A 26404-nucleotide genomic window follows, 5' to 3' on the forward strand; every position below is an offset into this window, starting at 1 on the left:
TGAGGGGAACCCTTCAAGAAAAATAATTGAAAAATTAGCGCAATGTTAAACAAAATGTAGCTCATGGGTCCCACTATAGTTTGGGTTCCAACTATTTTAAGCAAGAAAGAGGAAAAGTTGGGAAAGAATGGGGCGAGAAAAACAATGAAGTAAATCAAATGATAAAAACCAAATGATGAGAGTTAGATTGTGAGTATGGGGGAAAGATGGCTAGATAAAGGGGCTTCAGTGCAGCCAGCAAGTGGTTAAAGGTGCGGTTTGAGGAGGGCATCTGGAAGCTGTTAAGAATTTCCACAAAGGGTGGGCAAGAAGAAATAGCTTGCATGGCCAGAGGACCTCAGCTGGATATCAGGAAGAATTTCCTGACCATAAATGTCAAGAGCTCTCGTTTACAGGATCAAAAGGAGCCTTCTGGGATGTGCCTATCTTAGGAATATTTTTCAGCCTCCAGCGAGAAGCTGTTTGGGTGGTTTTCTGCAGCCCTGGGATGGACTGTGTGACCTCCACAGAATACCTTGGTCTTGTTGCTGAAGGGCACGCCTTACACTGGGGCTTTCACAGTGTGGTTGCCAGCAGCTGACTCCCACCCAGGGGCTGTGGAGTTTTCCCCACAGAAAGAACAACTGAGCCTTTCACTCCCTGTTCCTCACTTGGACCAGTCCTTAGGCACATCTGTGGTTTTTCAGCTCTTCAGCACTTAGGCACTTTCCTCCTGAGCCAAGGGCCTCCTGGGAACAATGCAGCATCTGTGTGTTGATAGTAACAGCCTGTGGGCCAGAGTCACTCAGCCAAGCTCTCCTTTTGCCCCGCAGGAGCTGGATCACACACCTTACCTGCAATAATCCAAGGCTTACTCAGCCTCAGCCCCTCCTGCTGCCAGTGCCCTGTTTCTCCTATCTGCTCCCCAGCCTTTCACCTAATTTGTTTCCTATCTCAATTGCCACATTTGTTCCAATCCTCATGCAGGATGGTCTCTATTTTCCACCCATCCCACCCACATGTCCACCCATGAACAATAACATGTTAGTGGCTTATGGCCCAACACTAAACAGTGGGCACTACAGAGGGAGGAACATGCTGCTTAGTTGGGCAGCTGGGTATTTACAAAAGGTTTGGCCTGCAAAGAGATGCCAGCCTTCTCCTATAACATGATTGCCTTTTATTTATTATGCAGGTTGTTTATTTACATAGGGAGTTGGAGATGCTAACCAAGCATGGAGTTTTCACATGGTCTATTTCTGCTGAGTTCAGGGACTTGGAGACAGCCTTTAACTTCTGGCAAAAAGACAATTTCAGAAAAGTGTTTAAAACCATCCTTTGGTTTTTGATCCTGAGTCAGAGATGGACATGTGCTTATGAAAGAAGGTAGATTTTCAACCCTTAGGTAACCTTAAAAGAGCAGGAACTATGTTGTGTGTAAGTCATGTGCAGTATACAAACTTGATATTAAATGACAAATTGGAACAATCTTTCTCTGGGAATGCCTCTCTTTCATAGAGGCATCACAGTGAGTCCCTTAAAGCCTTGATCTAGGTGTGTTATAGATGGGCTTACAGAGTATGAATGCACAATAAGAAGGAAATTGGGTAGGGAGTGAGGATATGACATTTAAAATAAGGAAGAAGAGAAAATGAGATTTTAAGAAAGGAAATGAAGCTCTGTGTGTGTGTGTGTGCGTGCGTGCGTGTGTGTGTGGTTGTCAGGCCTGGTGATCCTGTTGTTTAGTGTCTCTGAGATTTGAGTTGTGCCTTTTTACTTTGCATAAAGTAGATACTTGGTCATATGCAGTTCCAAGGAGAAGTCAGAGTTCCACCTTTGGAGTCTGTCCTTCTGATTCACGATTTTCTTTCTGGAAAACATTATTACAATGATATTTAGATTAGTAAACTGAGCTGTTTACTCCTGGAAGTCCTAAATCCTTCTTTAATTTTTATCTCATGAACCCTTTTATATGAAATTTGATTTGTTGCCCATTAATACTTCAAACTAAATGCCGAAGTCCAAAATTCAGCCTCTGAATATGCAAGGCCTTTCCAAACATACTTTTCTAGTTTGGGTCTCACGATATATCCTAACAAGCAACCTGACTCTGGCCACCATATCCTTATAGACTTTTGCTTTTAATCAAATCTAGTAGAGCCCAAATAATTTTTTTTAACTTTAATATTTTGCTTTTATCTTTGTTTTTAATTGACACATAATAGTTGTTTTTATGGGGTACAGAGTGATATTTCTATACATGTATACAGCACGTAATGATCAAATCAGGACAATTAGTATATCCATTGCTTCAAACATTTATCATTTCTTTGTGTTGGAAACATTCAAAATCTACTCTTCTAGCTATTTGAAAATATATAATACATTGTTCTTAATGACAGCCACCTGTAGTGCTACAGAACACTAGACATTCCTCCTATCTAGCTGCACTTGGTATCCATTAACCAGCATTTGGCTCTCCTCTCTCTCTGAGCCCAAAGAATTCTTATTCAACAGGAAATAAAAGGGACATAGAAAGAAAACAATTTGCTTTACCTGCAGTCTCACACTTACCAACAATTTTCCACTTAGGAATCCATCACAAAAGTTTTGCACATGCTCTACGGAAACTTCTGCTGTGGGTAGTGTATCCCACTCATCATCTAGAGTCCGGTAAATTGCCAAAGCTGGCAGTTGAGACTCCTTTAGTTTGAAAAATGATATCACCTTCCCATTTTCTTTCATACCACTGTCCACCAGAATAAAGAGAATCTGCAGTTGGGAAAGTTTGAAAGAAAAAGTTCTATCTGAGGTCCAGAGATAAAGAGATACCTTGTAATTGTTGCAGCTTACTCTGATTGAATTTATGGTCTGCACCATGCAATTAAAATCTTGAGTTAAAATAAAGTTTTGCGGCCATAACAAAGAACGAAATCATGTCTTTTGTGGGAACGTGGATGGCGCTGGAAGCTATTATCCTTAGCAAACTAACACAGGAAAAGAAAAGCAAATATCGCATGTTCCCACTTATAAGTGGGAGCTAAATGATGAGAACTCATGAATACAAAGAAGGGAACAACAGACACTGGGGTCTACTTGGGGGGTGGAGGGTGGGAGGAGGGAGAGGAGCAGAAAAGATAACAATTTGGTGCTGGGCTTAATGCGTGGGTGATGAAATAATCTGTACAATGAAGCTCCATAACACAAGTTCACCTACGTAATAAGCCTTCACATGTACCCCTGAACTTAAAATAAAAGTTAAACAAAAATGAATTTCCTATTATTTTGTGTTGCTTTGGTGTTTTATCCCTTTGACGAGATTGATTTAATTTTAAGAACATAGAATTGGAAATTACTTTAGTGATTATCTAAGAAAGGAAGTATAGCCTAATGGTTAGGAGCAGAAAGCACGTTTTAAATTCTGCCTCTGGTATTCTCTAGTTACGTGAGTTTGGGCACATTACTCAGCCTCTCCGAGACTCGGTTTTCTCATTGGCAAAATGGGCTTTCTGTGGGGGAAATTAAATGAGGTAACGCATTAATATTTTTATTCAGCTTTTGGCCTATAGTAAGTGCTTGATAAATGTAAACTGTTTTATATTATTAAATCAAACCTTCAACCCAAAGTAGAAATCTTCTTTATAATATTCTGATCAGATGATTGCCTACTTTCAGTAACACTAAATACTTTCAGTGTTAGAGAACCAACCATCAGAAAGGCAGCTTATTTTATTACCAGACAGTTCTCATCATTAGAACAGTCACTAGTTAGGCACAGTAGCCTTGAAGTAGTTGAAGTTTTACTATTTCAGTAATATCAAGCAGAACTTCCAAAGGAGGGGAGGGAAAGAAAGAAATATTCATTGTATATTGAGTAGGCACCAGGTACTTGATAGGTGTTTTATATGAGAAATGAGCCCTGAGGTCTAAATCTCTATGAAATTATGGGAAGGATTAAACAAATGGTGACTTAGAGGTGATTTTGCTTTCAGTCTCTTTGGATCTCTATTTTCTCTCTACTAATCAATGCAGGAAAAAGCCCACACTTAATGACTACAGGAAGATATAATTACATATGCCTTTCATATGATAAAATACAACATCTCTAATTTCAAATAATGTGATTTATTATGTCCTACTTCTTGCTTTGGTATCTCCTAACCATAGTTGTTTTCCTTATTTATCTCTGCTTCCTAGCCCCATCTCCCTTTTCCTAGTGTCCTGGAGGTGTGTATGCAATAGGATATTCCCATTCTTGCCTTACCTTCCCCTGGAAGAGCTTGGCTGCCTTCTGGTATCTGTGCATGTTCTCTTCATACTCTGGGGAGGCCTTGTTCATTATCAGGAGGAGATGAATCTGAATTACACTGTTGAATAGCCCAATCACAGTCTGGCAAGTCGAAGTGTGTTACAGTAGAGTGAAAGAGAGAAAGAATGCATTAGTACCTGGGAAGGAGTGAATAGGTAGATTGAAACATAAATGAGAGCTGGCCACTGGTAACACAAATGGAACTAGCTTCCAAGATGGTTCTCAGTTAAGTCTTACCATCTTGTTTTCATGCAACTGTGTAGATCCTTCCTTCCCACACTGAATGGGGCGGAACTGAGTAACCAAGACAATGTTGCAGAAATGATGGAGTGTGACTTCCAAGGTGAAGTCTTAAAAGACATTATGGTTTCTGCTCTTCTCTCTATCTCTCACTCTGAGGAATACCAGCCCCAGTGTAGGGCACTCAAGCAGTCCTCTGAGGAGAAACGCATGGCCAGGAACTAAGTCCTTCTACTAACAGCCAGCATTGACTTGCTATTCATGTGAGAGAGCCATCTTGGAAGCAGATCCCCAGCTCCAGTTGAGCCTTCAGATGACTGCAGCCCTGACCAATGACTGCAACCTCCAAAGAGACCTCAAACCAGAAGCACCTAGCCCTAGCCACCCCAAATTGGATGACCTGCAGAAACTGCATGAGATTATCAATGTTTTTTATTTGAAACTCCTAAGATTTGGAGTAATCTGTTTTGCAGCAATAGACAACTAATACATTATGTAAAATATTAGTCACTTTATTTCAGCCCCCTTTCTTGTTGCAAAACTAGTCAGAGACACTTAAAATGTAGTCTTTGTTTGAGTACATATTACTAGTTCATACTTATTGAGTGTTCATTATGTGGAAGGCACTGTCTCCAACTCTTAACAAATAATAAGTAATTTAATCTTCAAGGTCCCAGTTTTTCAAATGAGGAAATTGAGGCATAGATAGACTAAGTAATTCTCCCAGAGTCAAATAAATGGCAGACAGGGATTCACACCAGGTGGTCTAGCTCCAGAGTCCACGCTCTTGATCATCAGGATGGACTGCCTCACGCACAGTGGATAGCAAAACCCCATATAAACAAACTCAATCTCAAATGTGGTAGAACCAATGTACCAAAGGTCAGCAGAAGGTGAGCTCTTCAGGAGACCAGAAGCATTGACCTTATTTTGCTGATTAGAGATGATGATTTTTCCATGAAGTTGTCAATGACTTAGAGGAGTGGAACAGCCACCAGTCAGACAGAGGAGAAGAAAAAGAGGGGAATCCATGGCACTGGTTCCCTTCATTTCACTGTCCTGAAATAATGCTGCAAGTCTATTTCAAACCAATCTCATTTCTTTTCACCTCTCCTAAATGCAGAAAGCATTGCTACAAAACTAGTGTGTACACAGGAAGAGAGAGAACATGGTGGGTTAACAAATCTTTGGTCAGAGTCTTAGGAGGATGGGCAAGGGCGCAGCTAGGTAGAATTCTTCCTGATTTTTTACACACTTTTGTAGAGATTCTCCAGCTCTTTTGGCTGCCTACAATATGTAGGCAAGGAGGGCCCAGTGGGTCCTTTCCTAAAGATTTCTCCATGAAGTTTAAAGTCACATTTTAGATTTTTCATTTGGGAAATTGGATGACACATGATTTACTCTTGTTTTACTAAATGCTGCTACTTAAATTTTGGGCATTCATTCACTATTCTAAAGCTGAGATGGAGGATAATTCCTGGGAAGAGTAAAGAAATAAAAGCTAAGATGTCAAAAGGTACAGTTATCTTAGCAGAAGGGATTGACCAGAGCCGAATGGATTCGTTTAATCCCAACAGACAACTGACGCCAAGTACTGAGTGTGTGCATTAACAGTGCGTGGCGGGTCAGGTGCATGGCTGGGATTTTCTGCCCAGTTGCTACTGGTGCAAACCTTTGCACCAGAAGCAGATGAGAAACAGCTATAGTAGAATGGGCAGTTCTGCAAATGAGAAAAATATTACTTTCAGGAAATAAAAAAAGTAACAATACAAATTGAACTTGCTTCTTTAAAGAAATTCTTACTGAATTTTCTCTTGATATAATCTGCCTTCACTAATAATATGGAACTTAAAAAAGATATGTCATTGCTCTGAGAAATGAGAGACAGATCAGGCATAAGAAACCAGGAAGGTTAGTGCATGTCCCTGCCTTAGCTAGCTTGCAAAATGCCACAACACGGAGGCCATAGCCCGGGGACCGTAAGATCATCTTTTCTGGCCCCACATGCAGAAGAATGCCTTTTTGATTATTACTGCCAATACCCCAGGGGCATATGTGTTTGGAGCCTTAGCAGAAGTGGAAATAGAGTCACCAACTCCACAGAGATAAAGATGGTGTGAGAGGTAGGCCAGATTTCAGTCAACAAGAAAAGGGGTGTTTTCTGTTGAAGGCAGTGTAGGGCAATAGACAACCACAGGATTCAGTCACAGGCACCAGTCATAAAAAATCAAGGGCAACTGTATAGGCTGTCTCTGAAGTTCGAATTACTATCCATAGGGCTTTGAAGAAGTTACTTAAATTTTCTGAACTCCCATTTCCTCTACTGTAAAATGGAAATTGGCAAAATGTGTTAATGCATCAGTTACATTTTGTCCCTTAAATTTTGCCTTTTCTATTTACTCATGATGTGACTTTGAATAATGTCATCAGTTGGATCTTGAATGTTCTCCTCTATAAAATGGACACAATAATTTCCTCTCTTCTACCTCAAAAAAAATCAGTGTGAGGATTAAATGAAAAAATGAGGATGAAAGGGCTCTGTAAGTTCTCAAAAATCATACCATGCATGTAAAGTACTGGTATTGGAGAATAGAAGGTACAGCATTTTGAGCTGATATAGATCACTAGAAATTAATACTCTGTAAGATTCTGTAATCTATGTCAGGGAAAATAAAGGATGGGACACATAAGATAATTCTGTAGGCTGTTACAGAGAGTGTTAGAAGGCCATTTGGTGATCAGGACAGGTGGAGCACCACCTTTACCCAGATTGCATGCAGCATGCAACACCAGAGGAAGACATACCAGGAGAGAAGGCTGAGGCATGGTGAGGGTGTAGGCAAGTGCTAGTCAAAGCGTGGTTTGCAGCTGCTGCCAGACCAGGAACTGTTTGTTACTGGTCTACAAGGAGGTACATACAGAAAATGAAATGGGTGTTTAGAAACAATTACAGAAACTTTACATTGCTGTGACATCCAAATATGTGATCAGTGAGCTTCATTTAAAATTTTTTTGTTTGTCTTTCATTTACTCTTATTTTATTTTAGGCACACACCATCATACCTGGCTAATTTTAAAAGTTTTTGGTAGAGACAAGGTCTCGCTATGTTTCCCAGGCTTGTCTCAAACTCCTGGGCACGAGTGATCCTCACGCTTTGGCCTCCCACAGTGCTGGGATTACAGTTGTGAGCCACTGCACCTGGCCTTGAGTCAGTCACCTTAACTGTGCATTCTGGTTCTATTTCTTACTAGCAGTGTGATAGTTCATTTAACTTTTCTCTGTTTTTTAACAGGAACAAGTTAAATCTTAAAAAGGTGTAGGAAGGATACTAACATAAACAATACAGTATTGTATTGGTCAAAGAATTGGAACTCTGGGAGGAAGAGACCTCTGTTATGAAGACCAGTACCTTCCCTGACTCAGGCTCTGAAGGGACTAAGAACAGGAAGTATTGTTTACCACAGGGTTGTACTCTGTCACCATGTGGAGGCTGTTGATCTCAATGAAACGGCTCAATTTGGTGGCATCAATGCTTTCAATGTCTTCGTCCTCTAAATTCAGTTGTTCATTGTCTACCTGGGTAACACAAAAAAGAATAAAGTCACTATTCCATCTTTTTTTCATGTACTGATAAACGTCTTTAGACCCCCATGTGACAGGCACTGATTAAAGCTCGAAGACCAAAAGATAAGTAAGAAAGTTTCCCTGCCCTAGGGGGACAAACTGTCCTGTAGACTCCAAAAAAGTGAAGAGAAATGTCCCACATGATGTGGCAGGTGTCATCACAGGAGAATCACAGGCCCACATGTCACCTAAGGAAGAGCAGAAAAGCTTCAAGGAAGAAGTTACTCCTGAAAAGAGGCTAATACTTGATCAGATAAATGAGGATGAGGAAGGAGATTTAAATAGAGAACAGCATTTGCAAATACTGTGAGATGTGAGAGGTTGTGTTCTGGAAGCTGCTGTTAGTTCACTGTGACCCTACCAGATGTGATGTGAGGGTTGCAGAGAGATGAGGTTAGAGGGATAAGGAGGAGCAAATTTGGAAGTGTTCTGAAGCCAAGGCATGTGGATTAAATTCTATCTGAGGGCAAGGGGGGCCATTGGCAAGGTCAGATTTGTGTTATATTTATGTACCCTTTTACTGTGAAATAAAACACATGTAGAGAAAAATACAACACAGTATAAACATTTGCTGTAAAGCTCAGCAAATTATCATAGAGAAAACTATTATAGAACCACCACCCTGGTAAAGAAATAGAAATTACTAGAACCCCTGAAGTCCTGGTGCTTCCTTCTAGTTTATAGTTCATCCTTTTTTTGCCAAAAGTATGCTGACTTTTATGTTGACCGTTTTCATCCTTTACTTTATAGTTTTACAAGTTAAAGATGCTTCTTTTAATGCTATAATTTAGTTTTACCTCATTTTTCACATTAAATACATGTAAACAAACAATTTTTTTGTCTCTTTGGCTTAACATTTTGATTATAAGTCATTTATGTTATTGCATGTAGCTATAGTTTGTTAATTTTCCTTGCTGTATAATATTCCATTGTCTGAATAAACACAATTTATTTATTCATTTTACTACTGATGAACATTTTGGTTGTTTCTGGTCATTAAGACAATGCCATAATGAACACTTCTTGACTTTTGGTACATATATGCCTCTGTATCTACTGAGCATATATCTCAGATTGGAATTTTTGAATATAGGATATGTATATATTTAACTAGTAGAAAATGCCAAGCTATCTTCCAAAGTGGATAATAATTTACACATACCAGTACTGTGTGTGAAAGGTCCCATTGCTCCACATCCTTGTCAACACTTGCTATTGTCAGTTTTTCTAATTTTACTGATTTTGGTGGATATGGTTATGTCTCAGTGGTTTTAATTGCATTTCTCTCATTAACCACTTAATAATAATTTAAGGCTCTGAGAACAATTAAAGATAATTATCCTCTTTATGAAGTGTTTATTCATGTTGCTTGCCTGTTTTTCTGTTGTCTATCTTTTTCTTTCTGATTTGAATGTGTTTTTATACATTCTGAATATGAGTCCTTTGTTGGTTCTATAGTATATACATTTTCTTACTAGGGCTTCTCCTTTAATGGTGACTGAACATGAAAGAAGGTAATTTAAGCATAGTCAAGGTTATCATCTTTATCGCTAATGTGTACTTTTTTGTTTTGTTTTAAGAAATCTTTGACTACACCAAGGTCATGAAGATATTCTCCTATATTTTCTCCTAGAAACATTGTCTTTCACAATGATCTAAAATCCACTTGGAACTCATTTTTCTTACTTCTTAAAATGGATGCTAAGGTAGGCCAGGCGCAGTGGCTCATGCCTGTAATTCCAGCACTTTGAGAGGCCGAGGCCAGTGGATCACCTGAGGTCAGGAGTTCATGACTAGCCTGGCCAACATGGTGAAACTCCATCTCTACAAAAAGTACAAAAATTAGCTGGGCATTGTGGTGCACACCTGTAATGCCAGCTACTTGGGAGGCTGAGGCAGGAGAATCACTTGAACCCAGAAGGCGGAGGGGAGGTTGCAGTGAGCCGAGAACACGCCATCGCACTCCGGCCTGGGTGGCAGAGTGGAGCTCTGTCTCAAAAAAAAAAAAAAAGAATGCTAAGATCCTTGATTTTTGTATTACTTTTCTCTAAAGTGAATATTAAAGTCCTTCTTTCTGATTGCTTGCATTAATTGGGGCATTAGTCTTCTCCTGTCCTGGGTGTTTCTGGTTCTCAGGCCTTCAGACTCAGACTGGAATCTACACGAGTGGTGCTTCGGCCCTCAGGCCTTCAAACTAAAACCCTGGCTCATCTGGGTCTCGAGCTCACAGGCAGTAGATGGTGACACTTTTCAGCCTTCATATTTATATGAGCCATTATCTTATTTTAAAAATCTCTTAATATGTATATTCATATATATAATCTCTACCATATAATATATATGTAATTTGTATTATAAAAATAATACAATGTAAAAATGTAATTTTTACTATGTAATATCTATCTATTATCTATCTATCTATTATCTATCTATCTATCTATTATCTATCTATCTATCTATCTATCTATCTATCATCTATCTCCTGTTGGTTCTGTTTCTCTGGTGAACAGAGGTGATATCTTATTGTGGTTTTCCAGTTTTTAATTAATTCTCTGTTCTGGTGAACAGAGAAACAGAAAAACAAAACCAATCATATTGCAAATAATACTGCTATGCCATTAGTTTTACTACTATTATTGTTATTGACAAATTGATTGGTGAAAACTTTTCATAGTGTTTGAAGTCTTTTTCCTATTTTATTGTATTTTACTTTTAACTTACTATTCAGTTTTGTACATATTTATGGGGTATAGTGTGATGTTTCAATACATGTATACATTGTGTAAATAATCAAATCATAGTATTTAGCATATCTGTTGCCTCAAATATTTGTCATTTCTTTGTGATGAGAACATTAAAAAATCCTTTCTTCTAGCTATTATGAAATTACAATACAATATTGTTGACTATACTCATGCTACTGTGTGATAGAATACCTAAACTTATTCCTTTCATCTAAATGTAACTTTGAACTTATTAACCAATTTCTCCCCATCCCCACTTCCCTCTTCCCTCCCCACTTCCCCATCTGCTCCCCAGCCTTCCATAACCACCATTGTACTCTCTACTTCTATAGATCCATTTTTTAGATTGCTTGTATGAGTGAGATCATGTGATATTTGTCTTTCTGTACAAGGCTTATTTCACTTAGCAAAATGTCCTCTGGGTCTATCTGTGCTCCTACACATGACAGAATTTCATTCTTTTTTGTGGCTGAATAGTGTCCATTATGTATATGTACTGCAATTTCTTTCTCCATTCATCTGCTCATGGACATGTAAGTTGATTCCATTCCTTGGCTATTGTGAATAGTGCTGCAATGAACATGGGAGTGCAGATATCTCCTCGACATACTATTGATTTCATTTCCTTTGGATGTATATCCCATAGTGAAAGTGCTGGATCATATGGTAGTTCTATTTTTAAATTTTTGAGGAACGTTCATACTGTTTTCCATAATGGCTATACTAATTTACATACCCATTAACAGTGTATAAAAATTCTTTCTCCACATCCACACCAGCGTTTGTTATTTTTTGTCTTTTTGATGGTAGCCATTCTAATTGGGGTGAGGTGATATCTTATTGTGGTTTTCCAGTTTTTAATTAAAAAAATGTAGAAAGCAACCCCTGACCTGACCTATGTGCTCCTTTTCTCCCCAGAAGGAGCCTATCGTTGTCAGAGATGTTTGAGCCAGAGCAACTCCATCTTGAATAGGGACTAGGAAAAATGAGCTGAGACCTACTGGGCTGCATTCCAAGATGGTTAAGGCATTCTAAGTCACAGGATGAAATAGCAGGTTGGCACAAGATACAGGTCATAAAGACCTTGCTGATAAAACAGGTTGCAGTAAAGAAGCTGGCCAAAACCCACCAAAATCAAGATGGTGATGAGCATGACCTCTGGACGTCATCCGTGTTACCTTCCCACCAGCCCCATGACAGTTTACAACTGCCATGGCAATGTCAGGAAATTACCCTATATGGTCTGAAAAGGTGAGGCATGGATAATCCACCCCTTAGTGCACATAATCAAGAAATAACCATAAAAATGGACAACCAGCAGCCCTTGGGGCTGTTCTGCCTGTGGGGTAGCCATTCTTTCATTCCTTTACTTTCTTAATAAACTTGCTTTCACTTTACTCTGTGGACTCACCCTGAATTCTTTCTTTTGCAAGATCCAATAACCCTCTCTTGAGGTCTGGATCAGGACCCCTTTTCACTAACATCTTTCTGGAAACTATGGAAGGAACTATAGTGAGGAAACCCGCTGACCCAAAGGCTAACTTCGGGTAAGTGATGGGGTTCAGTTATGTCATAAATTAAGGGTCATTCCATGTTTTTATGTTTCCAAGATATAAAATCCTATTATTTGGCCAATTTTAAATTTGTAAGTAGCAAAAAATACATAGAAATCTATACATTTCCTCCTTAGAAGGCTCTAAATGCACTCATAAATTTGATATGTAGAATTTTTATCATTCAGTTAAAAATGTTTCCTAATTTTTTGTTCTTAATTATTCTCTAAACTATTAGTTATTTAGAAGTGTATTTCTTAATTTTAAAATGTAAGATTTTCTGGTTATATTCTTATTGATTTCTAGCTTTATTTTTATATTTTATTTTTATTATTTGTGTCTTTAAAATTAAGTATATTTTACAGTTTTTGAATACAGTATTCTATAAATGTTTATCAGGTCACTTGGTGAATTTTATAGTTGAAATTTTCTATATCTTTCTTTTTTTTAGGCAGCTTATTTTATTGAAAAGAGTGCTGGGGCCTGGTGCGGTGGCTCACGTCTGGAATCCCAGCACTTTGGGAGGCTGAGGTGGGTAGATCACAAGGTCAGGAGATTGAGACCATCCTGGGCAACATGATGAAAGCCCATCTCTACTAAAAATACAAAAAATTAGCTGGGCATGGTGGCATGCACCTGTCGTCCCAGGTACTCAGGAGGCTGAGGCAGGAGAATCGCTTGAACCTGGGAGGCAGAGGCTGCAGTGAGCAAAGATCGCACCGCTGCACTCCAGCCTGGGCAACAGAGCAAGACTCTGTCTCCAAAAAAAAAAAAAAAAGTGTTAAATATTTCTATTATGTTGTGGCTTTAACCATCTTTTTATTCAATTTTTTTCAGTTTGTGCTTATATAGTATCAGGACATGTATTTGATAAATGCAAATTTAGAATTATTAAATCTGTCTGGCAAATTGAAACTGTCATTATGAACTGTTATTCTTTATCTCTAGGAATGCTTGTTGCCTAAAAGTCTACTTTGTTTGGTATTAATATATTCATATCAGCTTTCTTTTGAAAGTATTTGCATAGTATACCTCCTTCCTGTGTTTTACTTGTGTCACTTGTAGAAGGCACATAGTTGCATTTTTCAATCCAGCCTGATAATCTTTGTCTTTTAATTGGATTATTTCCATGAAATGAAATTACTGATGTATTTAATTATGCATTTTCCATTGGTTCTATGTGTTCCAAATGCTATTTTTCTTTATTTCTGGCCTACTTTTGAATTGACTGAGTACTTTATATTATTTTCTTCTTTCCCTTTATTGGCTTAGAAGTTACATAGGCTTTAATTATTTCCTCAGGGATTGCCAGAATACATTATACAACATGCATTTTTTTTCACTTCTCAGAACCTAATATTAATTGGCAATTTCAGCTTCTTCTTGGACAATGCAAACATTAGAATATTCAAGTACAGTTTACCTCTTTTAAATTCAATTTTCTGGCTCTACATTCAAGATTTACACACGATTAGTGTCATGTGTTTTAATTCCAGATCTCACAGGATATTATTATTTTTGTTATATCTTCAGTATACACTGACATTTATGCACATATTTACATTTTAGCTTCTCTTTATTTATTCCTGTATTTTTTTAGCTTCTATGTGGATTTTCTTTCTTCTGCTTAGAGAAGACCTTTTACTATTTTCCTTAGTATGAGATGGAGATGTTGAGTGACAAATTCTCCCAGTTTGGCTGTTTAATATATATTTATTCCCCGTTTATTTTTGAAGGCTGTTTTTGCTGGGGGTAGAATTCTAAAGTTGGCAGTGATTTTCTTTCAGTATTTGAAAGATATAATGCTTTGTATTCTGCATTCCGCTGTTGCTATTGAGAAGTCAGCTGCGAACCTTATGGTTGTCCCTTTGAGTTTATTTTGATGATAATATCTCTTTTCTCTGACTTCTTTTAACATTTTCTCTTTTGTTAAGTTTTAGATGTACTATGGCATGGCTAAGAGTGGATTACACATATTCCACATGTATATATATTTGCATATGTGTAGGCGTATGTGTGTATATTTGTGTGTGTGTGTGCGTGTGTGCATGTGTGTGTGTGTATGTGTGTATATATATATATAAAATCACTCTAATTCAATTTCAGGAGGTGAAATGATTTGCATCTGTGCTGCAGCCCTCGAGGGGGCTTATCTACTATGATTCATCCCTGTTTTTAGGTGCAGCTCTGTAGGAGTCAAAGGGGATGTGAAAGGTGTTGTACTAGATTCACCTCCTATTTCCCCTTGTGAGGCCTGGACTCCAACATTTAATTTTCAACTCCTGAGGATCTCAAAATGCGAATTTATTTCTTAGCTTCTTGGCTGCTTCTAGAACTGACCAAAGCCGTCTAGACAAAAAGCAGTCCTCAATGCAGGGTTCATCTTTTTGGGTTTTCATCTTCCTCCAGATCTTGACCTAGATATTTTCCCTCTTTTACTAGCTCTCTAATGCCTTCAGGCACACACACACACACTCACACACACACTCTTACACACACACATTCATGCACACACATTTTAACTTTTAAAAATAGTCTTTGGTGGAAAGGATTGTCTAGCTACATGATCCATTATCCCAGATTCATATTTCAGAACAACCTTTCCACAACACTCAGATGTATTGAAAGATAGGACTTCATTCTTCCAATCATTGTTCTCAGTCTTCTATTTCCTCACCCCAATCTACTCATACCCACAAAGACACAAAGATTGTGCCTCCACCATCCATAGATAGATCTACGCCTATAGATAAAATTATTAGTATCAGCTCCTGAACAATTTTGTTCATTTCCTACAATAGTTTGCATCACTTTTGAGATCCTTAGGCCACCTGCTCTTGGACATCTCCTTAACCCTTTCTCCTCCATGTGCTGTCTGTATAGGTCCTGCCCAATCAGATCTTGCCTTGGATCAGAACCACCCTTTTGTCCCCAAGGTATTTTCTCCTAGTCTACCCAGTAAAATCAGAAGCAAATCTCACGTTAGTTAAGGTAGGAGGGAATTCAGGCAAAGGGAAATTAAAGTCACTAAACAGCAAGATCTAAGATTGCTCTTTATTGTCATCCCGGTGATGATTCCTATTTCACCTCTTTTCTTCAAGAGGGTCTCCCATTGGGGTAACTAAAAGCAATAAGAACTTTGGAGATGCACAATGCACCCCTTATGGTTAATTTTAATTCTGGATAGATCTAGTCATTCTCCTACAATCCATTTGTTTAATAATTATTTGCTGAGTGCCTGCTATATGCACTGAGGCATAAAATTGCAGCCATTCATTCAGATGACAATTTAAGCACTCTTTATTTTGGGACTGCTTTACACAATTAAAATTTATGAAATAAATAAATGTTGAGGTACAGAAAAGTTTGTATTTCTAAAAAAGAATTTTGAAACAAATCAAAACCACAGGGTAAAAATGAACTCCTTGTATATATTTAATTGTTTAAAAATTCACAAGGTTTTGAGTAGAAAGCTTGGGAAAAACAAAACAAAACATGAAAGCAAGAGAAAAGGTCTTGGGTGTATCCTTGCCCACCCTCCTACCACCTCCTTCTTCCCTTGCCCATATCAGGAAGAATGAGTAAAGAAATAAAATGAGCACACAAAAAAATAGTATTTGCAGCTCCTCTGGATACTTAATGCTGCTACCGACCTGTATTTCCAGCTGGCACGTCTCCTTCATACTTAAGGCTTTGCTATTGCAACCACCAAAATCATCATCATTATCATCACAATCAGGACTCGTTTAACATTTGATGTGTCTAAATGCTTCCTGACTATTTTTCTAGGAATTCCTAGGCCTGGCGCCTGCGCCTCAGCTGACATCGCTGTACATGGACCAAGAATCCCCCCCTCCCTGTACTCTTTTCCGGGCAGCCCTTCATACTTCCCAGAACAGGAAGAACAGGAAAAGCCAGTTACTCTGGGTGTTTCTGGACTTAAAGAATGCACTAAATTGGAGGCAGAGGATGTTAAGTGGTGATAACATTCTCTAAGAAGCAAAAGAGCTTTAATAAAAGCCACCCTCCTGCAGTCTCTCCAGTTTGTTGTACTTCTTTTAAGAAAATATGCCCGATCTTTCATTATTTCTTAAACTAATAAACTCTGGAACATTCATGTTTAGGGTTTCTGGAAGCAACATTTGAACAGGAAATCTCCCTCTGTAAAGGGAATTATTTGCATAATGCACTGGAAAGAAAATCCAGCCCTGGAACCAAGAGTTGGAAAAACCTTTTAAAATATCTTTTTTCAGTTTTATGGAAAGAATTTTACTTAAAATATCATATTTTTATTTCAGAGAAAAGAGGCAGCAGAAGAAAAACAGAAATAGTAAACTGGAAAGATTGCTACCTTAAAATATAATTTTGAGTTTCCTCAAGAGTATCTGAAGTAGATTTTTTTTGTTATAGACACTACATCGTACAAATCACTCATTTTCTGTTCATTAGTATTTCAGCTATATTCATTTGAATTCCCATGGAATTTTCTAACAACCCAGATTTTTATAAAATGTATTAAAATTGTCTTAGTTTATGCCACTGTTATAGTATTAAATGTCTTTGGTGGCACTGAGAAATCATTTGTTAAACAAAGGTCCTCACGTCCTCGGTTTGTTTTTTTAAGCTGTTCAGCTTATCATATATTTAGTGAATATATACTTTAAAAAAATGTTTCATCATGGACACAGGTAGGGGAACATCACACACCAGGGCCTGTCGGGGGATGGGGGGCTAGGGGAGGGAGAGCACCAGGACAAATAGCTAATGCATGCCAGGCTTAAAACCTCGATGATGGGTAGACAGGTGCAGCAAACCACCATGGCACACGTATACTATATAACAAATGTTCATGTTCTGCACATGTATCCTGGAACTTAAAGTAAAATGAAATAAAACAAAATAGAATAAAATAAAAAATGTTTTATAATCTGACATATCTTCTTGTATTTCTTATCAGTTTATTCTCATGCACTAGTTTCTTCTGATTCTCTTTGTCTGGTGAGGTATATTTCTTATAATAGTCACCCAATAAATAACTGTAAAAGGAATAAAGGATGACTGCACTGTGTTTTCATTACTATCCCATTAAGTCAAAGTTAGGTTAATTATGTTTCTTTAAATAGTGGTGACTGAAAAAATCCAAAGCAGGGTAAACATTCAAATAATATTTCAAATTCCATTTTAGGACAGGCTCATAGTTTATTTAACCTGGGAATTACATCTCTGCTAGGGCAACAATAAGAGTCTTGTTGAAAAATTTGAGAGTTTATCTGCTGTTACACTCACAAAAGACAGGCTGTGCCCTCACACAGCAAGACTGTTATATGCAACTTATTATGGTTTCATGAATTTTACCTAAATTCTTCCTGATTATGTTTATATAGTTGGCCTGCACTATTTTTGGAAAATATTATGTTGCATAAATACAGCATCGGCTGGCCTTTTATTGCACAAACATTTCAAGCATGAGTAATATCAATTTATTGTTATTTTTTCAGTTAATCATTATTTCAGCTTATTCCTACATATGTTCTTAAAATGGAAAATTTTGTAAATTTAGACAATATATAATGTCTAGATTAAATCTTGATAAATAATTCTGCAGTTTGATTAAGGAGTGCTAGGAGGCTAGAGGAATAATTTAAGAGAAAATAGTTAAAAGAAAAAAGTAGGCTTTAGAATGAGGGACATTAGGTAGAATTCAGTATAAAAACAAAGTTTTTCTTCAGGGTAAAGTGCTTAAGAAAGCCACTATAGTATAGTAAAAAGTGTATGATTTGTAGTCAGCAATGCTGGGTACAAATCAGACATCTGTTACTTCATAGTTGTGAGATTTTGGGCAACTAAACCAATCTCTCACGGAACTTTATTAAAAATGCAGGAATAATAAAAATTACTTCATCAGATTCTTGTGTGAATTAAATGGTCAAATATCGTAACAGTGCCTATCATAGATTAGGCTCTGAAAACAAACAAGCAAACCGAACAAACTGGATCTAAAAAGAAAGAAGGTCCCAGAAAATTTTCAGTAGGTTCACGTTTCCCAGTGTAAAATAGGATAGTCTTGGTTGATGTTCCCTTTTCAAAAAAAAAAAAAAAAGTTACTCCAAACTCTTGAATAATGGTCCTATTAAAATATGTACTAAATTTTTGAAAGTGTAAACTGTGAAAAAAGTATTTATCTGAAAGCTGGAATGACAAAAGTTGAGCTTCTTCCAGCTCTGCCAATGAAGTAGGGCAGGAACCAGTTTGTTTGTTTTCTGGTATGACACATAAATAATCTTGCCCACAGAGGTCCCAAGAGTTCATTTAGACTAGGTCCGTCACTAGCGGTAAACAAAAAACAGATGTTAAAGAAGACTGAAAAACTGAGAAGTCATCAGTGAGGCTTTATGAGGAATAAATTGTAAGCAACGCCAATGCTCCTGTTAGAGGATGTTAAACCTGTAGAGATGTTGGAAGCAACGGTACTTGTTTTTCTTCCCCATGTGCATATCTTGGTGGTACTAAGCCTTTTAAATCAGGCCTTATAAGACTGACAAACAAAAAACTGAGAAAGAAGTACATATGGAGTGTAGCTTATTAGAATTTTTGTATTGAAGGATTTCTACCAGTGGTTCAATGGCAACATGAAAGGCATTTGCCTAACCTTCCATATATTATTCACCAAAGCTTTTCACAGAATTTGATTTAATCTTATTTCACACTGGTGAGAATGCAAACCAGCAACCACTGTGCAGGTGGGAAAGGGGTTGCTGAAGGGAGCTCACACAACTTCAGACATGCTTTTAGAGGTGCGTTCAGTTCCCCAAGCACCTTCCGAGTGCCTTCAAGGTGCCAGAGGTGTATTATATCTGTTTGAATACAAAGATGAATAAGTCATAGTTGCCAACCTTGAATAGGTCATGGCCTAAGAGGGTAATAGAGGAGACAGATACATAAATATATGATATGAACTATAAAATGATAAATGAAAATAGAGATAAGGAGTTACATATAGAGGAATGCTTAGGCCCATTTGGAGATTCCAGGGACACTTCCTGAAGGGTAACATTCCTGAAGTGATTCACTTGAGTATGAGAAGGAGTCATCCGGGTGAGGCTAGGTGAAAGGGGACCCTTGGTGGGTGGTGGCATTCTAGACAGAAGGAATAGTCTAGGCAAAATCATGGAATTGGATGATCATTATGTGTATAGTTGGCTACTGAGAGGGTAAAGCCCAGGGTGGAAGCTGGATGGAAAAAGGACTAGAGAAGCAGGCAGTGGGGCAGGCCAGTAAAGCCTATTTGTAACATTAAACATCTCATTTTTGATTTTTTAAGAAATGAGAAATACTGAAGAGTTTTAAAGAGAGGAGTGCTGTGGCCAAATTTCTATCTTAAATACATCATTTTGATACCATTTTAGAAACTGTGTATAAAGTAGTAAAAGGAGATCTGTTCAGAAGCTAATGGAATTGCTTATGCTTAGGCTAAGAGCCTAAATACAGAATGAGGTAGAAGGAGTGGAGGAGAATATAGGTTCAAGATAGAAGATGCAACTGGCAAAAATGTAAGACCAAATGAGCACAGCCATTTAATAAAATAGTATCTTAGATGGAGGAATATGATTAGCAGGTGCAGACAATAAATTCAGTTTTGAACATTTTAAGAGTATAGTGCTTATGAGGGTATATATCCAGCAAACATTTGAATCATGAGAGAAGTCCAGACTAGGGGTAAAATATTCTAAATGCTTAGCAAGCACATAATAGTGGAATACGCAAAAGAATTGTACTTCTTAAGAAGAACATATTCATTCATTCATTCATTCATTCATTCATATATTCATTCTCAACAAATACTTAGTGAGCACCTACTGCATAGCAGGCGCTGTTCTAGGCTCTGTGGATACACTGAACAGGACAGTCTCTGCCTTCACAGAGCATGGGTTCCATGGCCCAGATTGTAAAAAGTGTTGGGTCAGGCAGCATTGTACATACAGGAAGAGAAGGTCTCAAAGAGACTATAAAAGCAGCTGGAGGATCAGGAGAAGTAGTTTCCTAGAATTCAAGGAAAGAGAGAACATTAAAAAGAAAGAAGTCATCACTAACATCAAACGTGACAGAAATGTTGAGTAAAATAAGAACTAAAAAGGGTTCATTGAGTTTGGCAATATGGAAGCCATGCAGACCTGGATAAATGTAGTTTTAATGGTGTGATGGGGCATAAACTAGATAGTAGTGTCTAGCATAGAGAAAGACAGTACAAAATACACTTAAAATAAGTTTCAATGGAAACGAAAGGGAAAGAAAGGATGGAAACTAGAAGGGTACGACATTCAGTCCCGAAATACTGAAAACTTTTTCTTTTGCATCAGTTTACTCTTTTTCAGTGGACTCTTGACATTCCACCAACAAGTAGAACTCAATGACCAATGAAAGCATCAGAAATCCCTATTTCTGCACATGACCTTACTATTCCTAGACACCCTGGCTTTAAGCTTTGCCTGCTTTCCATAACTGTGATATCTAATGATCACAGAATCTTGCTCTTCTTTAATTTCTGTTGCTACCTCTCTACTACAGACTCTTAATACTTCTCACTTGGTCTATTTTGTCAACCTAACAAAAGCTCCCTCTTCTCTTGCCTTTTAACCTAAAAATCCATCGTCTGCCTTGCTGTCAAAATAATCTAATAAAACACATTTCTCTTCATGTTACTCCCCTCATGTAAAGGCTTTAGGGGCTTTCCAGTAACAGCCAAATTCAGGACAAACTCATTAAAGTGGTATTCTATTTTTTCCCCACAATATGATTTTAATCAAGTTTCTTTCTCTTATATTCATTTTCCCCAATATGTACCCTGGGATCCAGTGAGATTGGCCTGTTTATTGTTTCCTGAGTTTTTTCCCGTTGGCCATGAATTCTTTAGCTTGTCTAAACTTATCTGTCCTTTAAGTTTCAATTGTGTTGTCTTTTTCTTTTCTTTTTTTTCAGAATTCCCACACTGCTTTTATCCTTTGAACTGTGATAAAACTTTACCCATAGTGATTCTCTTTGTATTATAGATACTTGCATATCATGTATACAATACCTACCATACTTTAAGATCTATGAGACTGGAGGATATATTTAATATGTTTTTATTATCAGTATCTTGCATAGTGCATACAGGAAGTATTTAATAAATGTTTGAAGAATATAAATGAACTCTTCAAAATATCTAATATAAAAATTTTGGAGCTCAAAGTGACCTTAGAGATAATACAGTCTAACTCTTTTATTTTATAAAGGAAAGAATTGGAGATAAAAAATGTTAAGTGACTGCCCGAAGTCTTGTGGCTGGTGAGAGACAAAACAGTACCACAAATTCCATTCCGTGACTTTCAGTCCTGTCGTCTTTCCATTTCATTACAGTACCTGTTTGGGAAGCTTGAATTGAGTCATCATCCTTGTCAACAATGTCCCTGAATTTGGTACCATCATTAGGGTAAAAGACATAGAGTCCTTTCCAGTCTCACAAGTTTATGAGTCCACAACCAGATGAAAATCTGGGAGAAAGCTCAAGCTACCCACCCAACTTACCAGGCGAAAGAGGCAGATGGTGTTCCCAGTGATGTTGTAGTGTGTCAGAACCTCAGAATCAGTGCTGATCCCAAATGACACGCCTGGGAATTTTTGCACCATGCTATGGAGTATGGGCACTGCTGGTATTTCTAAATCCTAAAAACAAGAGAAAAAATAATACCACAGTGGTTATTTCGAAGGGCAGAGACAAAAGATAGGCAAAAGAAATATGCTATGATGCTTACCAGAAATCATAGATTTGATTTACTGCCCAGTAACACATGATTTACCCCTAACAATTCAGGTTTAACTGGCAGTGACATTCTCGAATTTTCCAGGCTCTGTGAGTTAATACGTAACCACGAAATTGTAGCTGAGCCTGAGACTCCTGTCAGGCCTTGTCATAGAGCTTGAAGTTTAGTAGGATCTGAGAGAGGCCTCAAAATCATAAAGGCCTGCCTAGTTTGGCTGCACTGTTGTAAATGTACACGAGAAGCAACTGTTCTGGGAACAATTTGTTTAACAGTGAAACAGCAAACAAACTAACATAACCAAATCTATGTTTGTTTAAAGGGCATTTATTTACTCATTCCTGCATGTAGGTTAGAATAGTTTTAGAGCACTGAGATAATATGCAAAAATAGAAGTTATATAGTTTTTAAAACTAACTCTGGGATTAAAGGAACAACTAACTATGTTGTGCTAAAGATTTATAGGTGGCTTGTGACCTGACCAAGGACAAAGAAGTTCCCAACTTCCTGAGACCCTTGCTGGCGCCCGGATGCCTATGGTTGCCAGTTATCACTTGATCTTAACTCCCTCCTCTTCACCCTGCCCTTAACATACAAAGAGCCTACAACTGGTAGTGACTTAAGATGTAATTTATTTATTTATTTTGACACAGAGTCTTGCTCTGCCACTGAGGCTAGAGTGCAGTGGTGCAGTTTTGGGTCACTGCAACCTCTGCCTCCCAGATACTTGTGCGTCAGCCCCCTGAGTAGCTGGGACTACAGGTGTGCACCCCCACACTTGGCTAATTTTTTCTGTATTTTTAGTAGAGACGTGGTTTCGCCGTGTTGCCCAGGCCAGCCTCGAACTCCTGAGCTCTGGCAATCCGCCCCCCTCAGACTCCCAAAGTGCTAGAATTACAGGTGTGAGCCACTGTGCCCAGCCAAGATGTACTTTAGGATGCTAGTCCACTGTCTTCTTGGTTGACTGGATCTTCAAATAAACCGGCTTTTCCTCCCACGGGCTCTTCCTCTTGAGTTTTGGCTTTGGTTACATTTGTGGAGGAAAGGAAAAAATGCAAAAATATGAAATAGGTGCCATCAAAAGGGCCAAAAAAGAAAAAAAAGAAGAAAAATAAAACAATTAAAATGAAAGCTTAGAAGTTTTAACAAAAGTTTATGCAGGGTATGGGAGGACAGTCCCTCTCTTGCCACTGCAGATAAGCCTGAGCTTTGCACATGAAGATGCTGTTCACTCATTCAATTCTGCAGCCAAGGCCTGCAGGAGGGAGCAGAGAAGCCACTTGTGAACAGTGATTCCAGGCCTTCCATAGAGGCTGGCATCATTTTCCCTGCTGCCAGGGGAACTTTATACATAGTAGCTCCAGGAAATTAACAGGAACAAACATGTTCTACCCTGCAAGTCCCCAGGCTGAAGGAGGAGATGTGCAAGGAGAAAAGAAGATGGCTAGTTGACATGGTTTGGCTGTGTCCTTACCTAAAATCTCATCTTGAAATGTAATCCCCATAATCTCCACATGTCAAGGGTGGCGCCAGGTGGCAGTAACGGGATCATGGGGGCAGTTTCCCCCATGCTGTTCTCGTGATAGTGAGTGAGTCTCACAAGATCTGATGGTTTTATAAGCATTTGGCATTCCCCCGCTTGTGCTCATTCTCTCTCCTGCCATCCTGTGAAGAGGTTCCTTCTTACATGATTGTAAGTTTCCTCAGGCCTTCCAAGCTATGCTGAACTGTGATTCAATTAAAACTCTTTCCTTTATAAATTCTCCAGTTTTGGGTATGTCTTTATTGGCAGCATGAGAACGAACTAACACTCCCATCTTGCATCTGGGGTCAAGCAGAGGGAGCTGGTATCTACTCTTCTAGAGGCCGTGAACAATAGTTAATTGAGGCCTCCTCTCTTATTCTGCTCCTTCAGATGGAATTGCTCGAGGATCAAATGATGGCATCTGGCGGCTAAGTTATTGCACACTCCTCCAGTTCCATGCTCTTGCCCGTTTCCCGTCTTTCTGAGGGTGTTTTTGGCTACAGCTCAGATTTCTCCTTCCTGAAAAATGTAGTCCCCGTCTTTCTCCCTGACTTGCATCTCATTGCAATGATTTCCAACTGTGTACACAGAACCGACAGGGTAATCAGGAGTCATAACTGAGAAATGGAAACAGACAAGAAGGTCTGCTATGAGAGAGTAGGGGCTTGATCAGCTGTGAGGATTTCCAGATGCTACCACCAGAGAAAGATGAAAATGCTGGAATGAGGCAGTCTCATTTATGGCTGCCTTTGTCAGCCAAGAAGCTAATCTGGAAGATGGAGGTTAACACCTTGAATATACAAAATGCCATCCTTTTCCAACATTTCAGACAAGGCAAAGAGAAAGAAGAAGGAGAGTCTACCTTATTTGGGGGAAAGGCTTTAAAAGGCTGTGCACTGACTAATGTCCAGGACCTTCGGCATCCTGTAAACAGTGTTGCTGGATGATATAAATTGGGTTCACTCTGGCCCCTGCCTATTCATAGAGTGCTATGAGAGTATAGACCAAATGTGTTTAGGACAATGGTAGGATTCCATGAAGGCATTCTTTCTGCAGATACTGACTTGAGCTTCAAAGCATCCATAGATGAGGAGATGCAGCCCACAGGCTCAGAACTCTTGAAGTAAGTATGAGAAAGATATAATTTAGAGACTGGGAATGTCTTGAATGTAAGAGGTCCCAATGGACAAGATGAAAGCAAACTGTGTGGCTGTCTCCCTTTACCCCGACTTCTAATGCAGTGCCATCTGCCAGCAGGTGGCTGCTGTGGTTCTCTTGAGGTAGAACATTTCTGGCTCTTGGGGGAATTGCAAGTAGGGTAACTGAACTAACCTGGAAGAAGCCTATGACAGCCACCTCAGTGGCAGCAATGAATTCCATGGCAGCTGGGACATCTGCGAGCCACGTGGGTTCCTGGGCAGCACCAGGACCATCTAGAGAGAGAAGCAGAAGATGTCAGGGTACTGAGGTGAGAAGAAGCAGCTCTAAATAATGAGGGTATCTATACCTTTTATCTCTACACTAAGTCCAAGAAAAGCACAATTTATAGGAGTACTGTTAACTTTCCAAGGCATAATATTTTTACTAACATATGGAAGGTGACCCTACTGATGGTCTGTCTTTGGAGGATACTGCCAGACTTCCCTGCTCTCTGCCAGGCAAAATGCATCTTATCCAGGATTTCCTGGAAAGCTTTCTAGGTGTGGAGGAAAAGCACCCAGAGAACCACCATGCTCCCTTTCCTTCTCCGAATAACACTTTCACACTATAGCCACCCAACTACATTTTTCTTTTACCTGAGGATTTCTCAACTTCTGCAGCAACTTCTGCAGCCAGCTCACACGTGAGGAGAAATAGGAGGAACATGAACCTGGACGGGGCAGCTTCCATTGTCCCTCTCCTGCTCCTGCTCCAACCCTGGACTTTGTGTTTGGGAGGCCAACTCAGGGCAGCCCACTCTGTAGCTGATTGGCTGTGGGGTTGTTAGCGCTTTGGGAACTTTGCAGCTGGCTCCAGGGGAGCCTTCAACTTCTGAGATAAAAGACCAAGGTTAGTAATAGGGACTCAGAACATAACCAACCAGAAGAAAGTCAGGTGAATTTATTTAAATAAAAAATGTAAATATTCTATGCCAGGCATTGATCCTAGCACTAGGAATAGAAAGATAATTATGATCTGATCCAGCCTCTGCCAGATTAGATTGTCAGTGGAAGAGATGGGCAAGTAAAAAGATTATTTAAATATAAGATGGAAATGATAGAGAAAAATTCATAGGGTGCTATGACAGTACAGGTTAAGGGTATTAGGGACAATGCTAGGGTTCAATGAAAGTGTTCTTCCTGCGGAGGATACCCAAGCAGAGTCCTGGGTAAGTAAGATTTTGCCAGGCAACACAAGGTAGAAAGGGAGTTTCATGTAAAGAACCAAAGCACAGGCCGGGCGCGGTGGCTCACGCCTGTAATCCCAGAACTTTGAGAGGCCGAGGCGGGCGGATCACAAGGTCAGGAGATCGAGACCATCCTGGCTAACACGGTGAAACCCCGTCTCTACTAAAAATACAAAAAATTAGCCTGGTGTGGTGGTCGGCGCCTGTAGTCCCAGCTACTCGGGAGGCTGAGGCAGGAGAATGGCC

The 26404-nt window shown here is 38.9% G+C and overlaps 1 protein-coding gene across 1 annotated transcript; it reads right to left on the reverse strand.

Annotated features, from left to right (window-relative positions):
- Positions 1 to 1169: 1169 nt before the first annotated feature.
- On the reverse strand, positions 1170 to 25898 carry ERP27 (endoplasmic reticulum protein 27). The gene is made up of 7 exons (XM_054444162.1): positions 25569 to 25898; positions 25105 to 25205; positions 22015 to 22152; positions 7989 to 8105; positions 4244 to 4369; positions 2554 to 2751; positions 1170 to 1849 (listed from the first exon to the last, which is right to left on the reverse strand). Exons 1-7 carry the CDS (start codon positions 25660 to 25662, stop codon positions 1802 to 1804), a joined length of 822 nt encoding a protein of 273 aa, XP_054300137.1. The 5' UTR covers positions 25663 to 25898; the 3' UTR covers positions 1170 to 1801.
- Positions 25899 to 26404: the final 506 nt, after the last annotated feature.

The sequence above is a fragment of the Pongo pygmaeus genome, chromosome 10, assembly GCF_028885625.2.
Source record: "Pongo pygmaeus isolate AG05252 chromosome 10, NHGRI_mPonPyg2-v2.0_pri, whole genome shotgun sequence".
In the NCBI taxonomy this organism is placed as follows: Eukaryota; Metazoa; Chordata; class Mammalia; order Primates; family Hominidae; genus Pongo; species Pongo pygmaeus.